At 40.4% G+C, this 22,230-nt stretch overlaps 1 protein-coding gene across 1 annotated transcript; it reads left to right on the top strand.

The window, feature by feature from the left end:
* Positions 1–3,383: 3,383 nt before the first annotated feature.
* On the top strand, positions 3,384–13,038 carry crabp2a (cellular retinoic acid binding protein 2, a). Its single transcript, XM_008432748.2, has 4 exons — positions 3,384–3,685; positions 8,137–8,315; positions 8,833–8,949; positions 12,033–13,038. The coding sequence occupies exons 1-4, from the start codon at positions 3,604–3,606 to the stop codon at positions 12,081–12,083; spliced, it is 429 nt and encodes a 142-aa protein (XP_008430970.1). The 5' UTR covers positions 3,384–3,603; the 3' UTR covers positions 12,084–13,038.
* The last annotated feature ends 9,192 nt before the right edge of the window (positions 13,039–22,230 follow it).

Raw genomic sequence — 22,230 nt, 5'->3', positions numbered from 1 at the left:
ACATTTCAGAGCTCTTTATCAATCCCCGCTTTGAAACGGCACACACACATATACACACACACAAGATGGGTGAGGCTGTCACTGCGTTGCTCTGCTTCTAAACCCTTTGATGCTTTTTTGTTGTTATGTCATGGTAATATGTTAAAGGATCCGCAGCGAAGCCGAAGATGGATTCCCTAGATGCTTTGCCTGCTCTTTTGTGTTTGAACTGGTCACTTTGAATTTGAGGACGTGACTGATTCTTCATTTTGGAGAGAAATGACACTTTCAGCAGACCACCGGCAGAAGCGAAGTGGCGGAATGTTGTCAAACGGACGCAGAGACGCGCACAATCAGCTTAACTCTGTTTGCAAAAGGATCCGTGCACTTTGAATGTTCTCACGTCATAACAACAACCAAATAATTCGATGTATTCAAATAAAGAGAATAAAGTTAAATGCCAACACAAAGTGACGTCTGATTGCTAAGTAAAAGCAATGTGCAAAAAACAAAAAAAGGAGTTATAAAAGTGTGGCTTGCGTTTGCATTTAGCCTCGTTACTCTGACTTGAGAAGGTACACAATTTCTCTCATCACCTCTACAATGACTTCTGGTGGTGGCAGTATCATGCTGAGGTGATGATTTTCTGTAGCAGAGACAGGTGAGCTAGTCATCTGAGGGAAGGGAGATACAGCTACAAAACAGAGATAATGGCGGAAACTTGAGACGCTTTCTGTGTGAATGTGCTGGAGATATTTTTGCAAAGAACGGATAAAAATTTCAGCCTCAATGATTACGGTTGGTACGAATTTTTAAAAAATTTAAAACAGTGAAAGGTTTGTTGACTAAGGAGATAGTTGATGCAAGAAAACTTTTATGCACACGCAGATGTTAACACACTACCAGTGAACAAATGTTGACGAAAGGAAACCAGGGCTTAGATGGATGTTTGAGAAATATTGCTAGAATCAGTGCAAATGAAAATGCAAAGTGCAGTTTGCACATTGCCTGTATGCCATGCTGAAGAGAGCAAAGCCTGAAGTTCAAATACCTGATGATTAAAGTACAAATGTAATCTGATATGAAACTCATAATGTAATAAAAACGTTGATTTCATCCAAAGTTCACTAATGGACTTGTCTTTGGATGACTTTGTTTTTGCTTCCAAATGTTTTAGTTGTGCTTTGCCCCAAAGGACTTGCAGCTGTTGTTGCAGAATAAAGAAAGGTTTGGTAAAATGTCGATGAACACCAGATTTTTCAGATTTTCATCCCACCAGACCACATCGCATTTGAAAATTACTTTCTTTTTTTTTTTTAATGTCTATCACATCAAATCCCAACCTTGAAGTTACTCATTCTGATAGGTGACAAAATGCGGACAAGTTCAAGGGGTATGAAAACTTGGTAACACTTTATTTGAAGGGGTGTGCATAAGACTGACATGACACTGTCAAAAACATGACATAACACCTGTCATGAACATGAAGGAGTCTTTATGAATGTTTATAACAGTTGTCATAAAGTGTCATTTGGTAAATAATGACACTTTTAATACAATGTTGCTCTAAAAGTTGCATTAAAAATCCATTAAAAGTGCCAACTTTGCATGATTTTGTAAATAATAACAATTTAATGCAAAGTTAGCATTTTTTATCTACTTTTAATGCAACTTTTAGAGCAAATTTGCATTAAAAGTGTGATTATTTACCGAATGACACTTCATGACAACTGTTATAAACATTCATAAAGACTTCTTTATGTTCATGACAGATGTTACATCATGTTTTTGACAGTGTTGTGTCAGTTTTAAGAAACACCCCTTCAAATAAAGCATTACCGAAAACTTTTTAACTGAATTTCTGTGTTTCTTGGTGGAGAAACAAAAACACTCTGAAAAAGATTAAAAGGAAGCAGGAAAAAGAGAGAATGAGTGAAGGAAAACGGAGCGAGTCTGTGGAAATCAGATTTCTGATATGGGTGTCTTGTGAGAACATGCTGTGATTGTGTCATGGTGTGTGGCCTATGTGTGTGTGCGTGTGTGTGTGTGTGTGCGTGTGTGTGTGTGTGTGTGTGTGTGTGTGTGTGTGTGTGTGTGTGTGTGTGTGTGTGTGTGTGCGTGGGAGAAGGGGTCGGGGGGAGGAGAACAATATGAACAAGCTTTGTTCACATCAAACTAGCCGCAGTGTGAGATACAGTTTGCTGCATTTGGACGCAGCTCTCTGCGTAAAAGTGCATATCAAGTTTCCAGACGCTGTCATGCCTTTGTTAGTCACATGTCTCTGTTACAGGTTTGTGTTTTAGTGGGTTGGAGCTTTCACACAACATACAATAAGGGACCTAAACCCTCATTATTGCCCACCAATCCTTTGCTGGAGTCACCGGTTAATTCGCCGTTCAGTGAAGCGGACAGGATCATCCATCAAGAGTCAATAGTTAACGTCGGCTTTGTCCAATTTCCATCCATCATCACCGCGTGCGTGACTGTGCGCGTGCTCTTTATGCGGATACCTCCTACTCTGCGCTCCCCCACCCCCTCGGCCTCCTGACCCTACCCCGTCTACCAGATCTCCTCCTCTTGCCCCTTTCTTCCGCCCGAGCAGCGGGGGGCAAAAAGCTCCAACGTGCGTCAACCCCACCTCTTCGTACTAATCCCCGCACGCCCTCTGCTCCTGTGCGCTTCCCACAGGAGGGTTTTATTTTCCTCTAACGCACCCGCAGCTAAATGGATATATCCCAAAAGGTCGCAGCCAGGAGCTGTATCCCATTACCAGCACTTTTATTTTTATGGCACGGAGCAGTAGCGCACAGGAGACTGCGGAGGGGGTGAACTTGACTTTCTTCTCTTCTCTGTTCACAAACACACACACACACACACACACACACACACACACACACACACACACACACACACACACACACACACACACACNCACACACACACACACACACACACACACCCACACACACACACACACACACACACACACACACACACACACACACACACACACACTGCCGCTGCCATCCACTCAGTCTGCCAGTTGTCCGGTTCTTCCTTCGCACCGCCCTGCCAAGACGACATGTTCTGTCAACAGACTGGCTTGGCTACATCCTCCCTCTTTTGAAACGGCAACGAAGCAATCAATGCAATCTGCATGACAAGTTGCAAAAAACGAGACTTTTGCTGCGCGCCTGGCTGCTGGGGCTGCCATTAAAGTTGATGCTAAGCGTCTCCAAATGCTGGTCTGGCTTGGCTCCGTGCGTTAACCGTGAAATGCACATGTTGCCTGCAAAGGCGGGGTCAAATCGAGCCCCCCTCTCTCCCCCTCATCACGCAGTAGGACTCCGGGGCGTGCCCACATTAAAAAAGAAACCGAGGGGGCGTGCGCATCCCCACGCAAGTGTCTTCGCTTGCCATTCATTTTAAGCGCAGCAGCTTTGACCGAGCATCACACAGTTAGAGATAAGAAGAGCTGTCAGACGCAGCCGCTCAGACTGAGCTAAATCAAAGCATCCTCCGGGCTTCAGGTCAGGCGGAATAACTGGAACTTATATTTTACGCGCGGAAGAACTTGGACCTGTCAACGTACTTTAATTAATTTAGAACTACCTGCAGCCGAAGATGGAGCGCCAAATCCCCGATTTCTCTGGTACCTGGGAAATGAAAAGCTCGGAAAACTTTGAAGAGCTTCTGAAAACACTGGGTAAGCAAAGAGAGTGATGCTTAAAATGTGCTTCTCGCTTCTTTTTTTTTTTAAATATATAGATATATTATTTTTACAGAGACATTAATCACAAAGACCTCGTTCTGCAGGACACAGGGTCAGATTTTGTCATGTGCCTCCTTGCACAGGATCAGCCTGTTCGGCTCCGCCGGGGGGGTCTTTGTCATTCTGCAGAACCAAAAACTCAAAGCTTGGGCCCCCACCCTTTTTTCTCTCCCATCTCCCATCCTTTTGGCCTGTCCTTACAAACACAAAGGAGACAAACGGCGGCACATCTGTCCGTGAACAACCTCCAATTATCTGAGTGGGTGCCGTTATGACACAATACAGTAGGGCAGACAGTAGCATCATTATGTAAAGTATCAGTCAGGGAGAGGAATAAAGACATGCTTCCCCTCAGACCCACAGCACCACTAAACGTCTCCTGATGTCATGATCTTTTTTCTATTAAAAAGATTGTAATTCCACATTTAACACAATTGGTTTTACACTTAACAAGCCAACAACAATCTGAAATTATAATTATTTAAAAAGTGAAATAATTGATAGTATACTATTTGCCAGCCAATAAAATTATCCACCAACAGCTGCCTGCAAGACCATTTAAAGAGCGTAGAAAAGTTCTGTGAACTTAAACTTTGCTGTATGTTCAAGTGAGCAACACGAGTGAATGAGATATTTCTTTGACTTGCTCATACAGATTTAACTAAAACAAGCAGAATATCCCACAAAGGTTTATTTATTTCGGGAATTCAATTCAAAAAGTGAAGTTATATAGATTCATCACACAGAGTGACATACTTCAAGTGCTTATCTCTCTTCTTTAGATGACTAAGGAGCATATAGTGCCATTTTATAGCACAATCAAGAAATTATATTACCCTCAGTTGTTATAAAAGTGTTGTACATTTCAAATATGACTTTAAAGAATCTGACTTTGTAATTTAATGCCTTGAAATTGGGCCTCGGTCTCTACAAAAACTCCTGATCTTTCTGAAACCTCAGAATGTCTTCACTACAGCATTCTTCTATTAAGCATTTGATAACGTTTTTACCAACGTTGAATTGAGAAGCAGCTGGTTTTACCAGCTCAACAGATGCGCAGTTCCACCAGATGTTTGCTAATTGTTGCTGGCTAGTCTGAAGGAGCTGAGTGGGAGAGGTCTGCTCTGTCAGGGAGAAGCTGGGAAGCTTTGAGGAGGAGGAGGAGCTTCATCCTCGAAGGCGGTGCTTGGTCCACACAGGGATTTTTCTGCTCGCTTCGGCACGTCGCAGCCATCATTACTCACGAGGATCCTGTCTGTCTGGCATTTTCTAATCATTTTTCATTAGACGATTTTCCAGGTCACACCTGGAATTTGCGTCATCAACTCAGAGAGATATCATCACAGCAAACAAGGTCGCTCTTTATCCAGCTCTCTCTCTCAGACTCACTCGCTTTAATCCTAAGCACATGGAGGTCACTGAAATACCTGTCAAAGGCCACTACTGTCCCTGAGCCAACACTCATTATGGCAGAGAATTCCTGTTGAAGCAATTAGCGAGCATGTTTTGCTCCAATAATCCTGCCTGTTTGACTCCATCACCCTTTGTGTGTGTGTGTGCTTGAGGGGAGAGAGGAAAGGGGCTCTAACAAAGGACAAGATGGCGATATGTTTAGGTTGCACTGTGCGCAATAATCAGGGGTCAAGATTTTTCAATACTGTGCAAAAATCTGAAGTCATTAATTGTGTGATTTCATTCTATTCATAAGGAGACAAACTTTTCTGATCAGCAGCTCTTCAAGGTTTCTTTTAAGTTTAATTTGTTGTCCTGAACCCAAACATTTCCAGAAATTGACTGTTAAATCGTTCAACTCAAAACTCCAGAAATAAACCGGCGCTGTGTCCACGCATGACAGGCAACTTAGCAATTATCTGTATTAATGTGGATCTCCCTGCACTCTGTTACCAACATCTCTTGAGTGTGAAATTGATCGAAGATAAAGCACTTTAACACATGAAGAGATATTTTAGCACCAACATAATGATCCCCAGTGAACTAACGCTTCATACCTGGCATTTAGGAGACGATTAACTGGAAGCCTTTACTGAGTGTGAGATAACTTTTATTAATAATTCTTCTACTTTAGATGGTTTTTGGGGCCAAAATCATCCTTTGGTTTTTCACAATTCTAAATTTTAAGCACACACTGCATGATAAATTGTCATGGCTACATTCCTGGATTGGAGGGAAAGTGGAAGAAAAATCTTTCAGAAAGTTCTGGGGACCCATTGTTCAAAGGCCATTAAAGACAACAACAACAACAAAAAAAAATCACAAATAATACAAATAAAACTTTTGCACGAATGCAAGACTCTCAGGAACGTTGCTCCTGGTTTCACTGAAGACACTTCACAGCTGGACGAGGCCCATCAGCACCACCGACGCTCCTCTCACCATCTATCCGTCCTCTCTTCCTTGACGAACTCCTCCTCTCCGTCTCTCTGTCCCAAATGCTTCCTATGCACTTTGACCTCTGACCCTGACTGTCTCTCTGTGTCTGTGTGTGTTCTGTGGTGAGGTCTGCCTTTTGGTCCCACGTCTGCAGACAGGAAGGGTCGAAGGTGACCTTTAGCTCGGAGGATTTTGCAGAAGCACCCAAGCCTTCCTTCTGTCCTCAGCAAATGTCTCACACTTCAGGACATTAACTCTGTTTGCTGACCGATAAATCTGAAGAGGAATTTTAATCTTTAATGTTATTTTTCTTTTATTGCAAATAAGTACAAATAAATAAGAAAAAAAATGTGGAATCTGGATGTTAAATCCATTATTAAGGAAGCTTGCAGATACATTTATTTGTAAAACAGAGAATATTTATTGTTTTTTTTTTTTTTTTTTTTTTTTTTTTTTTTTTTTTTTTTTAGTTTTATTAAATTCAATGAAAATTACAATATAAATAAAGCTACAAGTTTCAGGACAATATAAAGAAATGAAATGAAAGAATTACCAGACTTATTACTTATCAGTGAAATGACAGAACAAAGTCTGTGGGCAGAAGTTCCTTTAAAACATGATGCTAAGTACCAATTCATCTAAAACACGATCACGTGAAACATTATGCACTCCAGAATTTAGCATCTTAATTTGAATAAAATCTGCTATGCAAGTTTCTAAGACTGCACATATTGGCAATGTGTTGAAAGCTTTTGTAAGTCTCCCTTCAAGTCAAGTAATTTCCAACTCGGCATCACGGAGTGCAGTCTGCATCTTATTCCTCTCCTCCTCGACCAGATGCAGATAATGCACCCTCTGCCCTTGTGCAGCATGCGTACCCTGCCTACGGTGTGGATGCTTGACACACTGTTCATGCTTGGTGACTGTGCATTTCTCCATGTGTATATTTACACTCGGTGACAGGTGGGAATGTGTGTGAGGTGAGAGGTGTGAAACTCAACTCGACGGAGCATACACACTTCCCCTCGCACTTGGACAGAGATCTTCACACACAACACACAGACCTTCTGCCCCTCGGCAGTCAGAACAACCCCCCACTCCCGCCTCTTCTTCCTTTTCTTCCTCCTTCTTCTTCTTCCACAGCCGTCTGAATCCCATTCCCTCTGTTTCCCACACTGCAAAATCAGATTCCCTCTCTTATCTTTTACATTTTCTCTGACATCTATCATGTTTGGCTAACACATTTGGCATCAATTCTTTTTTTTTTTTTTTTGTAATTTAGTAACTTTAATTTTAGCCTCTCAGATATGGAGTAATTGATAAATGAAACTCCCTCTGTGCTTAATGGAAGGAGGAAAGAAGGGAATAATACCACAGTATGCAGAAAGTATAAATCCCCAGTTGAGCCTGGGTGTATTTAATCTGTGGGTGCGTGTTTGCATGTGTTCACAGATGATGTTGTCAGGGGAGAATGCAGATGTGCAGACTTGCTTTGTTTCATGACCTCATTATTTCCCCACAATCATTGCTGGAAGGATTTATGGGACGCAAGTGAAGCACTTTTCCCTCTCAGCAGAGCAGGATATCTTTGAACCTGTACAGTGGCTTTTTGTCGCGTTTCAACATAAACGTGTTTATGTTTCATTGAGATTTAATGAGTTAGACCAAAAATCTGAAAAGTCTGTAATTCAATCCCAGCATAAATCCGACTGTTCAGTGAAGGAGTCAGAGATTCATTAGAGAGCGCTGGTGAACAAACAGCTTCATGGAGCGCTCCTTTCACTCCACGGGTTTGCACCTCTTTGTATTTAATCCCAATAAATTACACAGAGGACTTGTATGACTAAATGTGAACAAGCTGAAGAGGGATGAATGCTATAAATATCAGCAGGACACAATGTTGAAAAATCAGTAAATCAGATCGTAACTCTGCGTCAGAGTGATTCTCACTCGCTTTATCTCAGGCTTTATCTGTCGGACTTTCGTATCTTCAGGGGTGAATGTGATGCTGCGTAAGATTGCTGTGAAAGCCGCCTCGAAGCCACTGGTGGAGATCTCGCAGAACGGGGAGACGCTGTCCATCAAGACGTCCACCACAGTCCGCACCACTCACATCAACTTCACCGTGGGCCAGGAGTTCAACGAGGCAACTGTGGACGGCCGCCCCTGCACGGTAAGCAAGCCTAGATTTGTTGTTTTAAATGCAAACACTCGTGTCAGAGGCAGAAATGGGCGTGTAAAGAAGGAGCGGCCCACATGCCATAAATTTGTTTAATTATGCTTTTCCATCACTACAAAACTAATAGCACAGCTTCACTCTTCCCTGATTTTCCGAGGGCCCATCAAGATTCGCTTTGCTTTTCAACATCCCAACGTCTTCCCGCTCCATCCTCCCCTCTTGGCCTTTCTTGCCCTCTGCCCCTCCCTAATTCTCCCCGCTCCCCCTGTGTGGCCTCTGTGTGGCCGTCTCCAAAGCAAACACATGCATCCAGCCAGGACTTCACTGCATCACAGCTTATCACTTCCAAGTGGCCGGCCCGCAATGGGTTATTTCTCCGGTTCCTACACTATAGACACTCATTCATTGGCTCCTGTCTTTGTGAATGACAGTAAATCAGTCTGTGCATCCAGGCAGTCATAAAACACATCGTCTTATTTTTTCCCCTCTCATGATCTTGTTTTGCATTTAGAGTTTTCCACGGTGGGAAACAGACAGCAAAATCAGCTGTGAGCAGACTCTGCAGAAAGGAGAAGGCCCCAAGACGTCCTGGACCCGAGAGATCACCAGTGACGGCAAGCTGATCCTGGTAAATCACACAAACTGACAAAAAAACAAAAAACTTTGCTAAAATAGTCATAATACTTTGACTTTTTTACTAATTGTCACTCTAAAACTCAAAACGTTGCCGTATCTTATTGGGATTTCATGGAAAACGATGCGCAGTTTTTTGTGGTGTGCATTAATATTCCTGAATTACTGCTTTGTAGAACCACATTTCTGTGCAAATAAAGCTGCATGTCTTTCGGGATATGCCTCTACTAGTTTTGCACAGATTGTTGACCCCTCCTCTGCACAATAGCTGAAGTTCAGTCAGACTGGATGAAAAGTGTCTGTGAACGTCAGTTTTCAAGTCAGGTCACAGTTTCTCAATTGGATTTTTGCTTGACTGAGCCATTTTACCACAAGTATACTTTGATTAAACATAATTCCTATTCATAAAAAATAATAATCATCTTTTCTATGTACATCAGAAAGGTTCTTTTTTTTTCTTGCGTTATCAGTTTATCGTTTTCCATATTATTGGTGCGTTTCCTCCATGTCTTGTGGCAAACCTTAAACTGGACTTCGTGGGTTTCTTTTAAAAAAATTGGCTTATTCTTGCCACCGTTCTTTTATTTAAGGCCAGGTTTTCTTTCCCAAAGTTGTCCTATTAACAGATTCTCTCCTACTTGAGACTTTGGAATATTTACACCGTAATTATGCTGTACAGATAACATTTAAATTTATGTTCCGCTATCTTAACTTTTAGCATTTAAGGCCTATATTTACATAAAGTAAGAACAAAATGAATCATTTCCAGGCTCATATTAATAAAAGCTTTTCATCAAAAGGACAAGCTCAAGTCAGTCTTGAATATTCACAGGGTTCAACTATAAATGTTATAAACAATCATAACATGTGATTTATGGACAAACAGTTTGCAATGAGTCAGAAAAACATCACAAATCAACTTGACTTGAGTTTTAACTTAAATCAGACTTTTAAGCTTTCACCAAAGAAAATATTGGAAACTGTCCATGTAATACTCTGGAAACCAAACAAAAGAAACATATATTGTTGGGGAAACGTCCTTTGTTCTGTTCCTGGGGCTTCGTGTTGCCTCCCAGTGGGCATCAAGGAATGCTTTATTAAGTCATTATGAAGATGGATTAGCTGCACCGGCGGTTCTGGTTGACTGGCGCCAGAGGCGAGTCCACCCCCCACCTCCGAACCCATTCTGCTCTTTTTTGCGTTTTCACAAAAGAATGAAGATTTCATTAATGCCAAATGAATCTCTGTGCAAAAAAAAAAATCCAGTCCAGGTTTTAACAACTGGAGCCGCTTAGATCTTAAATTACAGATAATGCAGTTCAGTCCAGATTCCTCACAAAAAAAACTAAGTAGACCTTTAATTTAGCAAAAATCCCCAAAAAACAAACAAAAAACAAAAACAGGGGATGTTTCCTCTGCAGTGACTACTCATCCAATAAACAATAAAAAACTTGCTTGGGGCGCAACTGAGATAACTATTTCACTTTGATTAATTATGTTGCCCTGGGCGGTGAGCCATATTGGCTAAATTAGACAGTGCCAGAAGGTAGCATTGACAGAACTGCATTAAAACATATGAGAACTGAGGCCGACTCAGTCAAACTCCAGTTTTATCATCAATATTTTTAGATAAAACTAAAGATAATTATTATTATTATTGGGGGTTATTTGTTGTTGTTGTCAAAATCACTTGTGGCAAAAATTAGCTTATCAAATTTAGCAAGTTCTTTGATAATCTCATCATCTCTACTTAATTTAGATTTCTATTAAAAATGCTACTTCTTAACAGAAACTTTTTCTTTTCTCGCTGGACAAATGAGCTCTAATTAAAAGTCAAAGTTATTTGAAGGCTTAAACAGGGTTGAAGAAGATATGTAAAAAGCGTGTAGGGTGTTTCATGCCACGTCTGGAATGGCTAAAGTCCAAAACCACAGGATAAATCCGACTCACAAGTCTTTAAAATGAGTGAACCGCAGTTGGTCTGCTTTAGGAGAGGAAAAGCAGTCAGACAAGCAAATGTTCACCATTCCTGCTGCTTTTCTCTGCTGGGAATGTTGCAAATCAATCCAAGTCTGGTCAGCCTGGCCACGATTTGACAACATGCTCTGAATTCTCGCAAGTCTTTCAAAACAGCAATCGTTACAGGAACGCTCAAAGACACAAAAGAGTCTCTCATTTTTATTCTATGAAAGGTTATACAGTTGTGTTTTGCAATATGATAAAAATTATGCACTTCTCAATTTGTTGATCCTGTTCCACATGACAACCCGGAGATGACAAGGAGAAGAATAGATCGTATTCCTTCCTGCAGTAAATCCTTTTTTTTTTCCAGCTGGGCAACTTGTAAATCAGAAAGGTATTTATGGGGAAATACTTTCTGGAGGGTTGGCATTTAAAACTCTTAATTTGCTTTAAAGTACTGAACCAACAACCGCTGTGGAGCAGCCAGCAGCGGTTGACGTGTTTGCGTCAGAATCGAATGTCTGTTTCTGTAATCCTGTTAGCTTCTGGATAAATCACATTACGCTGGCCTACAAAAGTAGGCACTGCTATTGAACTTTGAACCAGTTTGTCACAAACACAAACCTTTATGTACTTTACAAGGACTTTATGTGATAAATCAGTGCAAAGCAGCACATAATATGAGCAGGAAGGACAAACTATTTTCATGAATAAATCAGAAAAGTCTGACCTGCTTTTGTAGAGTCATCTTTCATAACCAATTGCAGCTCTAAGTCTTTATTTGAAATATCTCAAACTTAGCCAGATTTCTGTACAGCCATTTTTAAGCAATTGCACATATTCTCAATTGGACTCATCTCTAGACTTTGACTATGCCATTCTAAACACATGAATGTGTTTTGATCCAACTCATTCCATTGTAGCTCAGGCTGCATTTTTAAGCTTGACGTGTTGAGGATGTTTTGAAAATCCCCCCACCATTTCCTCACCTCTGGCAAGCATAAAATGTGTATGAACACTTTTGCAAAGCGGTAAACTGGATCAGCATGAATTATTGACGGTTAAACTGAGTCCAGTCCTGCGAGTGGTAACTCTGTCCTTTGTTTGTTGTTCCAGACCATGAGGGCGGACGATGTGATTTGCACCAGAGTCTATGAACGACAATGAACAACAGCACTTCTCCCTTTTTTTTGTTTTTTTGCCCTTCTAGTTCCTCTCTCCTCTTCACCACTCCCCCTTTCTGTGTGCTGGGAGACACCAATCTGAAGATTTCTTCCAGTTAATCTGTTAGCTCCAACATATGATATTAATGTGGTAATTGTATTTAGCATGTCACATTTAAAATCTGAGCTTCCGTCTTCGTTTTCCTCACGCGTTTTCTGACCTGACCAGCTCCATTTTGGGTGACGCATCGAGTCGCTAAATTGCAGCTCATGCATTTGTTTGTCTGTGTGCGCAAGTGTGTGTGTGTGTGTGATTGAGGGTTGTGCAGCAACAGCAGGCGAGATGTGAGACTATATTTGTAGATGTGTAAGCCAATCCATGAGCTCTTCCTTGATCAGGTCAGTTTTGACGTCTGTCCTCTCCTCTTTCTGTAGCCTCGCTCTCCGTCGCCCCATCTAATTTGCTTTTTGTATTTATTACTACAAAACTTTTTACACTGTATCTCTTTTGTATGAAATAATAGGAAAACGACCCTTTCTAGGGGGAAAAAAATAAACCACCTTGACGTCAGTTCTTTGGCTCTCCTGTGCAGAAAAAAAAACTATTAAGGAGCAGTAAAGGCATTTAACGGTGCCCGAAGTTTTATGGTTTGTGAGTGTAGCTGCAGAATGTGTGCACATTAAATGGCTCCATCTTATTTTAGGCTTTCTCTCAGCTGTCTGCAACCAGAATAACTTGTCTGTCACCTCCTTCTTCACATTCTCTGTCCATCTTCTCCCCTCGTCTCTCTCATGTCTATACTTTTCGTGCTTAGTGTTCCTGGATCTGCTAATTCTGCAGCTTTCCTTCACCCCCACAGCTGCAGTTCAGTAGTATTTGTCTTGTTTCCATTTTGTTTGGCAGTTGGAAGTATATTGTTTGTTTTTTACGGTTCTTAATAAAGTTTAACAAGACATTTTTTCAGCCAAAGCCGTCCTTTGTTTCATTGTTTTGCTGCTACAGAGCCAGAAAATCTTTTACTGTTTTATTTGCCAAGATTTTTTTTTTGTTTCACTATTTTTTCTCCCACTAACCTAGCATTTTAGGATAGCTTTGTTATTAGATGTTGCTAGTGTACTTAACTTTGAACAATGGACTCTTCAGACTTCAGAAGTTTTCCTTAAATGATGAGCCATTGTGTTGACATAAATTTAAAAATGCGTTTTTAGCAGCCAAAAGGAAATAGTCTGTCCCTATCTATCGTTTGATCTATAAAATGTAAACATTGAGATAATTTCAACGCTAATTCTTTTTTAAAGACCTATAAAAACATTGGTCATCTGTACATTTTTTGGGCCAAAGTTTTTTAATAAGAACCACAGAAGGAACCCAAAGAGTCACGAGGCTGTGGAGCCTGCAGGCTTAAAGCTGCAGGCTCCATAAAATACATGGAAAGATGTGATTGTAAAGTGAAACTGTGTCAAAGTTTGAGTGTATTTGCAGGGTTTAGGCACCACAGTAACCAATGAATATCTAGAATCCACAAACACTTTAAACCCCCTCTAAAAAAATCTAATAACTGCCTATTTTAATAGCTCAAACTCAGAGCAATACCTTAATAAACATTAGTAGGCACAATGGAAATCATCTTGGCGCTACCACAGAAACTAATACTCTGTTTTTGCTCTCTCCTGTGGACATACAGCCAATTAGCACAAAGGAAAATGAGTGTTGCTCCTGAATTTGCTGCTAACGCCAGCATGTCAAGTAACATTGCACCAAAGTATTTCAGCTTCCAAAGCTGCTTTTTATAGGATGTACTCTGCAAAAACAATGTGCAAATAGTCAATTTTCCATATTTAATTTGGAGTTATGTTCTACAGAACAATCCACCAACAATAGGTGAATCCCTGAATACAATTTGCAGAAAGGATCATCAAGGCTGACCTTACACAGGTTTAGGAACAGGGTGATTAAAATCCTTGCAGACCCCACACATCCTGGACACAAACTTTTTAGTTAAGTTTTACCTCTGGGTCGGCACTACAGAGCACTGTTTGCAGAACAGACAGAATCCCATAAATATTTGCTAAATTCTATCTGGTCTTTCTCAAAACAGATACAATAGTTTTTTATTTTTCCGTTTTTACATGTATTTAAACTTTTGAACTAAAATCAAATTCCTTGCTTGTGTGCACAAACTTGGCAAGCAATGCTTCAAACACAGTTGAAGACTTGATTCATTTAAAAGTCTGACATATGAACAGAAAGGTTTCCATTCTTCAAAAATAGGACATAATTTGGTTATTTTTTGTGGGGAGAACAACTATCGGTGTCCGTCTGATTTCTCCTATTTCTAACCTCATCAGACCTGTCAGTGACCCCTCGTTCCTAACGGCTGTGGACCAAACGCTTCGATAATCCCTCAATCACTCGGAAGAGGTCAAAGGTTCAGCTTCCTCCTTTTAATTTGCCACCCATCTGTACATATAGCTGGACATACACACGAGCGGTATCGATCCTGTCATGCTCAGCGTAATCCCGCTGGAAATCCTTGCCTACGGCGCAGCTGTTGTTTTGGCAACTTTTGGGGGGATTACAGGACAAATACGGGTCAGCGTGCGAGTCGGACTGCGAGCCTCCCGACTGATCATTAAACGGTCAGGGTGCAGGTCAGTGGGCACGTCTCCTGTGGCAGGAAATGCCACTTGGATTACGAAGTATGGCCGATTGACAGCAGATGTGCCTAACAAGTAGCAGGCCGTGAAGGGTCCTGGAAACGATGAGGGAGTAATGATGGGAAGAAAAGACGGATGGCATCGGGTTTTCACAAAGGTGGAAAATAAAAACTGGATGTAGATGAATTCCTGGGAGAGGAATTTGGTGTTGATAAAACCTTTTCTGAGTATCTCATCTTGCCCTGCAGCTTTGTGTTACAGTGTGACCCCAATAAAGTCTACCTCCTGCTCTAATAAAAGAGGTAAATAACTACCCCTCCCTCGCTGTTTATTACCCCCTGGGGCAGTAAAATACAGCTGTCTGGCCCACTTCAAAACGCCCAGCCTCAACAAGGCCCCTGTGAAAGAAAACTCACACATTCACATGAACGGCTTAAAAAAAATTACACTGTACGCGCAGCTCATTGTGTCTCACCCAAAAGGCATGCAGCCAAACTGCCTCAAGAACAAAAAAAAAAAAAAAAGCTGCAGAAACACCTCAAAGACACAAGGATTTATTCCAAAAAAGTAATGAGAAGCAGAAAACATCTTTGAAAGATTCATATTAGATTTCCCTAAAGCCAAAAATGAATGGCGCACTTCATTCCTCAATGTTAAGTGGAAATTCAACACCGTTTCAACATGTCTAACAAGGTAACTTTAGGATATCTAAGGAACCCAACACTAATGCAATGATGTTTGTGGTAGAGCAGGTTAGTTTAGGTGCCCAGGGGCCACAGGCTGACTCACGCCGCTCTGTGTCCAATGACTTACGAGCGGAGAGGAGGCTGAGATGTGTGCGCCTTTCTGCATACTTGACTTTTCCTGAGTGTGTGTCACAAAAGTCCAGGCAAGTGATTTGCAATCTGTTTGAAGCGACTATCGGGTTAAGGGTCAAGTGAATTCTGGCTTGGATTGTAAAGAAATGAGAGGCCTCCTCCTCGGAGGAGGAGAAAGATTGATGGATGGAGAGGCGGCGCATTCCCACCACGTCCTCACAGCCGTGCCTTTTATAGGCTGGGCAAACCTTCAAACGGCGCACTGTCTCTCGTGGAGGGGATTCATTCACAAATACGCACACAACCGCTCGAACGGAAACGCAACACCGCCGGACGGAAAGCACTCCAGTCTCCAACGGCGAAGACAATCAGACCACCCAGGAAACCCTTTGGCTTCTTGTAAAACATCTGTTTGTACAAGATGATGGCGACATCACACAGTGCCTTGATAAAGGCATGTGCAGATTATACGTGTCATGCAATAGTATAATTACAATATTAAACTCTGTTTGAATATCTTTCTCACGTTACAGACATGATGCACAAACACAAATTAAAGCTAATTATTTCCACAAATAAAAAAATTAAAAAAGTGAAGTGCATATGTATTCACACCCCCCCGATTTAAGAATCATGTTTCACTGTAGTTACAAGCTCTTTTGGGTATGTGTCTGTAGAGTTTTTGCTCATCTTTTTTATTTACAAAATAACAGTTTCAAGTTTATTTTTACATATTTGTGATTAGATTAAAGTCTGGGCTTTGACTAACACAACAATATTTGTCAATCTAAACCTAAAAATGACTCTTTTTAAATACAAGCAACACCCAAGTAATTCAAGTAATACCATCTTTGTTTGTAAAACACACTTTGAACTTTTATTATTGTGGCTATACATTCAATTATTCATAAATTAGGTCCAGTTTAGGTAACAGGTTGGACATACACACGACATACACACAACCTATTGGTTGTTAAAAACCAACCCTAACTTCTAAACCAACATGGCTGCCTTCCATTAAAACCAATGGGGGAAAAAACTAAATAAACTTTTTTTTTTTTTCCTTTCTGGTGTTTTTTTATTTGAGTGAATCCATTGCATGGGTCTGTTGATTCAGAGTTTTTAAAAATGTCTCTTAAAATCCCAGTAAAATGCATTTCTGCTGTGGTTGTAGTGTGACAGAATGGGAAGAAGTTCAACAAGTTCAACACATTTAAATAATCTGTGCTGTTACTCACACTTCAAAGACAGGAAAGCCATTACTAATGTTGTTCTGGTCCATCGGAAACTTGCAAGCTTGCATTTAGATGCAACAATTAATATTTTATTTGAGCCACAGTATTCTCAGAGTTTCCATTTTTTTACTGTCTAATGGGCCACAGGAAAGACATGAGAGAGTGTGGAAGGCATGCAGAAAAGGTCTTGAAAAGATATCTGGAAATGAGCACCGTGTTTCCCCGAGTCCGTTCCATCGCTTTGACATCTGCGCAAAGTAACGTTTCACAAGTGGAAAGTAAAATAAAAGTGGAACAGAGATGAGAGCAAAAGAGAGATTAATTTGTAGCCCAAAAAGAGGGGTGAGTTATTGCTTCCTTTAAAGTCTACTGTCTGTAATGAAAGATAAATCTCTCAATCAGGCACAGAGGAGGCTAAGTTTCATTCAAACATGTCGTCTTTGTGAGCTCTTCTGAGGGGAATCTCCAAACTGATATCAGCAGTTCAGCAGAAGCACACATCTCCCTCTTCTGCTGTGCAGATAGCCAACCCTCAGTTTACAGGCCGAGCCGATTGAATGAGCTCTTTGTAATAGTGAAGAGGTAATGACAAATCTGATTACAGACTCTGAACATTTAACTCTGGGGATAGCAGCAGAGCTGGAGGATGGAGTTTGAAGGAAAGACAGAGAGAAAGCGTGGGCGAAGCTGAAAAGGGAGAGTGAACGGGCAATTCATCAGGCTTAGATAGTCAAACTACCATTAACTTTATATTTTGCTTTCAAAGAGCATCTGGCACATTACTGTTTCTTGGGCGTTTGATTAGATTCAGCACTTTCCCTCCAAGGTAAGAGCTGGTTACTTTAGCTCCCTCCACAGACGCTCCGCCAGACTCGGGTCAGGACTCCAGCTGGACCGCAGCCAAACTTTCATGTTACTTCCAGTCAGAAGAAACACGAGAACGACATTTGTGCACAACTATTGAACAAGGATTATTTTTATTGCTCACAAAATACGATGCTCTCAACTTATACAAAATTTTAATTAACCTCAAATTAGATTGATTGAGCAAGTAAAAGTGAGGTTTTTGCTTTCTAAACAGAATATATGTGGACAATTATTTGGCACCATTCATTGTGCAGAATTACTATGCAACTAAATGAGAAACACATTTTCTGATCCGACTTTCTTATATTCATTTCTTCAAATAAGAATTGTAAACAACTCCAAAGTTTCTAATAAAAGTTTCTGACATAAAAAAAAAATAAAATTTGTCAATAACTTAGCCTGGCTTCTTTTCAATAACAGTGATCAGCTGTCCATTCATGGACGGTTTCTTGATCTGTTGTTGATCAACTTTTTGTCCAGCAGGACAAAACTCGGATGCACGTGATGAAGGATTGTCCCAGATGAAAATCGTTGTCTTTTTGACTGATGCAGATTCTTCCTGCACCACTGTCCGAGGAAAGTGTCTCCTAAAAACTGGTTTGTTAGTTGATTTCAAGCTCACCTTCAGCCTGACCATGAGGTCAAAAGGTCAAACTTGTTTATTATTTACTCGCTAGAATCTGGGACGTTGACAGAAATCTGACATTTAGCCTATTCATAAAGTAAGGTTAACCAACAATTTCTTCACAGTGAGCAAAATGGTGTGAAATATATTTACACAGTCTATAAATTGGGTACCATCGATTGGATGTGGAGTTTCAGGAGGTTCTGTTGTTTGTTAGATGTGTAAAACCTGTCTCATTTTCTTGGTCTTGGAAACGACTTTGTGCAAAAAAATCTCTGTCATGAACCACAAAACCACACTTTGGATAAAGGAAGTCAGTAAATAATTAAAAAGTTTGAAAGTCTAAAGAGGGCAAAACTGACAAGCAACCAAAAAAGACACAGTTTTATTTGGGAATTTTATGATGCTGAATGAGATAAAACGGTTGTCAAGAAGAAAAAACAACCTGTGAATAAATAAATGTATTATTTAAGATTATTAGGTAATGACACTTGCTTCAATTTCCATCATTCGGCATTTGAAGCAAGACATGCAACAGCTTGTGAGCACTTTTAGCTCCCCTGTGGCAAGGATCGCAAATTATAGAAGCTTTTCATTGCAGCCAAGAGTCTTTATGCCCATTTGTCTGCCAGCTAAGGTGAAATTCGTGGAATGTTGCTTCAAATGAGGGCTAATAATTATGCTCTTCATGTCATGTGCAATGAAATGAAAGCCCAATGTTTGATGAATCCACTGTGGTGCTTCACAGCAGAAATTTAACTTGAAAATCTTTTTTCTTAAGCGCTCCCTGTTCATTTGAGGACATGAAGGACCACTCCAGCGAGTAAAGAGTCTTCCTGAAGGTTTTCTACATTTAAACAGAGGCTTTGTTTTAACTCATTATCAATTCAATGAGCATCAGTTTTGACATGCCCTACATCTCAACTCCATACCAGCTATTGCTGATAAATGGCTTTTTAGGAATTACACAATGTGCTTTGAGCAACCTAAACACAAAACCTGAACTCTGCCAAAAAGTCATTTACTTTAAGAGTATTATTGGTTCTTATAAAGACTAGTTAGCTGCTAACAAAGGAACTGATTGTTAGGACACGGTTCATGGAGCCACAGGAATTTTAAAAGTATTCAGTTTGCATCATGAAGCCTTTATACTAAAAATAAAGAGCCATAGCAAACAAACTGAGCCTCAGTGTCATTCAGATTAGATATCTTGATGAAGACCCACATTTTATGCGCTTGTTTCTTGCATTGCATCATTTTTAGGCAATAAATAAATCCTGCACCACCACAGTTTTGGAAAAATGAATTAATTATGACATTCCTAATATTTTCATTCAGCTCAATACATTTCTAAATTAGTACACCAAGTACATCTTTGGGTGTGATGATCAGTATCATGCAAATCAGTTTGAGTGATTTAGAAAAATAAAAAGAAGAAATGCCCCAGTTACTCCAAAGAGGCTCAATTTAAGAGCTAATTTCCGTGTGCAAGACAACTCAAACATAAAGCATTTCATTGCTGGTTAAGCATGCACAGAGGTTTTGGTCTACGCCATCTTCCCTTAAAAGTAAGATTCAGATTCAGCTTTTAAAACACTGAAAACACTGCCACAGGAAATACTGAAAAACTAAAAAAGTCTTAAAAGACCTGGCTGCACAAAGTTTATGAACAAAAAAAAAAATCCCATCAAGCTGCCACCACTTTTAAATGTAGCTTAGCATTCCTGTTCTGTATGTTAATATAATAAAAGAAAAAGAACAAAACAGTTTTAACAGTTTTGTCTGTTCAGTTTAAGGTTTAAGCTATGCAGACTGGGAATACTTCATAAACGTCAGTGGAGCTTGTTCCACCATAAACTGTCTTCTGTGTGCTAAACTGAGGCAAATGTGGCTTAGGTTAAAAAAGCCATGTCCAACTCGTATCCTGTTTTATGGAATATAGCATCAAATTAATCAGATTTATACACATTCAACCAAATCTTGAAGACTAAGTTACTTGCACATTTACTCCCAATAACAATGCAATTACATTTAAATAACCATGTAACCCCAAAGAGTAAAGATTTTCCAACCAAGGAAGCACAGCTGATTGCTCTGAGCCGTATAGAAATCCCTCATCCTGACTAAGCATGTGACAGTGGAGAGGAAATACTCCCTCTTAACTGGAAGAAACCTCCAGCAGAATCAGTACGAGTTGCTGTGACAGAACGCATACGCAGAAAACCCTCAGATCCAACCACAGGTCCGGGAACACTTTGTTTGGGAAGAAAAAACTGATTATATAGCGTTGGGGGAATTCAAATCCAAATAGTGGATCCCAAAGGGAAATTAAAGTTACAAAATAGAGTCTTTATTTATTAAATGGTATTTAAATAAGAGATGCGCCATCTGCTTGACTTCTCCAAGAAACTTTATCCCCGATTCTGTCTGATGCAGGTAAGACGATTAAAACTCATACTTAGTCTGAAAATCCTCACTTTACACAATCTGAACTTTGCCTTTGACAGACCAAGCCATGCTGCGTCTTGGTGTCACTTGACTGGTTGCAGAGGTCTGAGGTTTGGGAATGAGAGGAGGAGGAAGAATCCCACAGAGCCAACACCTAAATGACTGCACACATAACTGACTGTAAAGCATGCGAGTACATGCAAATTTCCACCAAAGCTGCTGCACAGAGACTGGCAAAAACAAGAGCTTGTATTTTCTCAAGAAAGTTCATAAACCCTCATGGGAAAAGAAAAACAGGTTAAACGCACTGTTGAAAAAACAAATATTCATTATAAGACCGAGAGGTGTAAAATGCTGGCATAGTTCCTGTAAAAACTTTCCTGTGTGACTGACAGCTCAGGATCACTTCATGGAAAAAAGGAAAACAGGCTTTTCTTCTTACATACCCACACATCACAGCTGCTCTACCGAACAGATACAATAAGACACACTCCTCTACTACATCCCCACCACAAATTTACAAATATATAATTTATGCTTCCTGTTGATTTATTATCTTACCAGTAAAATATACTACACATATGCAAACTAATACAAGTACATTCAGCAGACATTTCAGACTAGAATCATAATACCCAATTTCATCTTAATATTTAACCTCGTTATGGTTTGTAAATGCTGTTAAGGTTATCAAGTCTGAACTGATGCAAGCCGTTTTATTACATCAGTGCAACTCTGCAAAAGCTCATTTCATACCGGACCTCAAAGGGGTCCTTGTTGTGCTGTTACACAGAGAGAGAGAGAGTGTGTGTGTGTGTGTGTGTGTGTGTGTGTGTGTGTGTGTGTGTGTGTGTGTGTGTGTGTGCACTCTTACCAGGGTTGCATCTCGCTGCAGAGATCTACGAATGTGTGTTTACAGTGAGTGTCTTTGGTTGCGTGTGAACACCTCAACATGCAGAGCAACAGTCGTCTTGTGCCAAAAATGCAAAGGTGTGTCCCTGAAAAAATAAAACCCTTTTTGTGCCACCTGATGATTTAAGTCTTTATTTGGGGAATAAAAACTAAATACTATGAAAAGGAGCAGGAGCAGAGCAAGGATGTAGACACAAGAAGAAGACAAAGGCAAAACCGACAGGGATGCTGATGGAGATCAATGTGGATTAAACACTTAACGTTGGAGGGATGGTGGTGAGACGGAGGTCAGTTTCCCAATAATCGTCATCTTTTCTCCTACTGGACTCGTAAATTAAATGTTGCCGTCACTTCACTAGTCTGCTCTGCTGACCCCGTCGCACTCTCCGCCTGGCTGCTGGCGGACATCCATCCACACGAGTCCAAGAGAGGTTCAACGGCAAGATGGGGAGAGAAGAAAAGAGCCCATTTATTAATAATTGTCTGAATGTGAAAGAACAAATTCAACATTTCATGAATCCAAGATCAGCTGATCATCATGAGTGCTGCATCGACATGCAGAAGATTAATTAGCTTTGGATGATCTGT

Source organism: Poecilia reticulata, linkage group LG16 (assembly GCF_000633615.1).
Source record: "Poecilia reticulata strain Guanapo linkage group LG16, Guppy_female_1.0+MT, whole genome shotgun sequence".
Lineage (NCBI taxonomy): Eukaryota > Metazoa > Chordata > Actinopteri > Cyprinodontiformes > Poeciliidae > Poecilia > Poecilia reticulata.
This window is presented reverse-complemented; position numbering and strand designations above follow the sequence as displayed.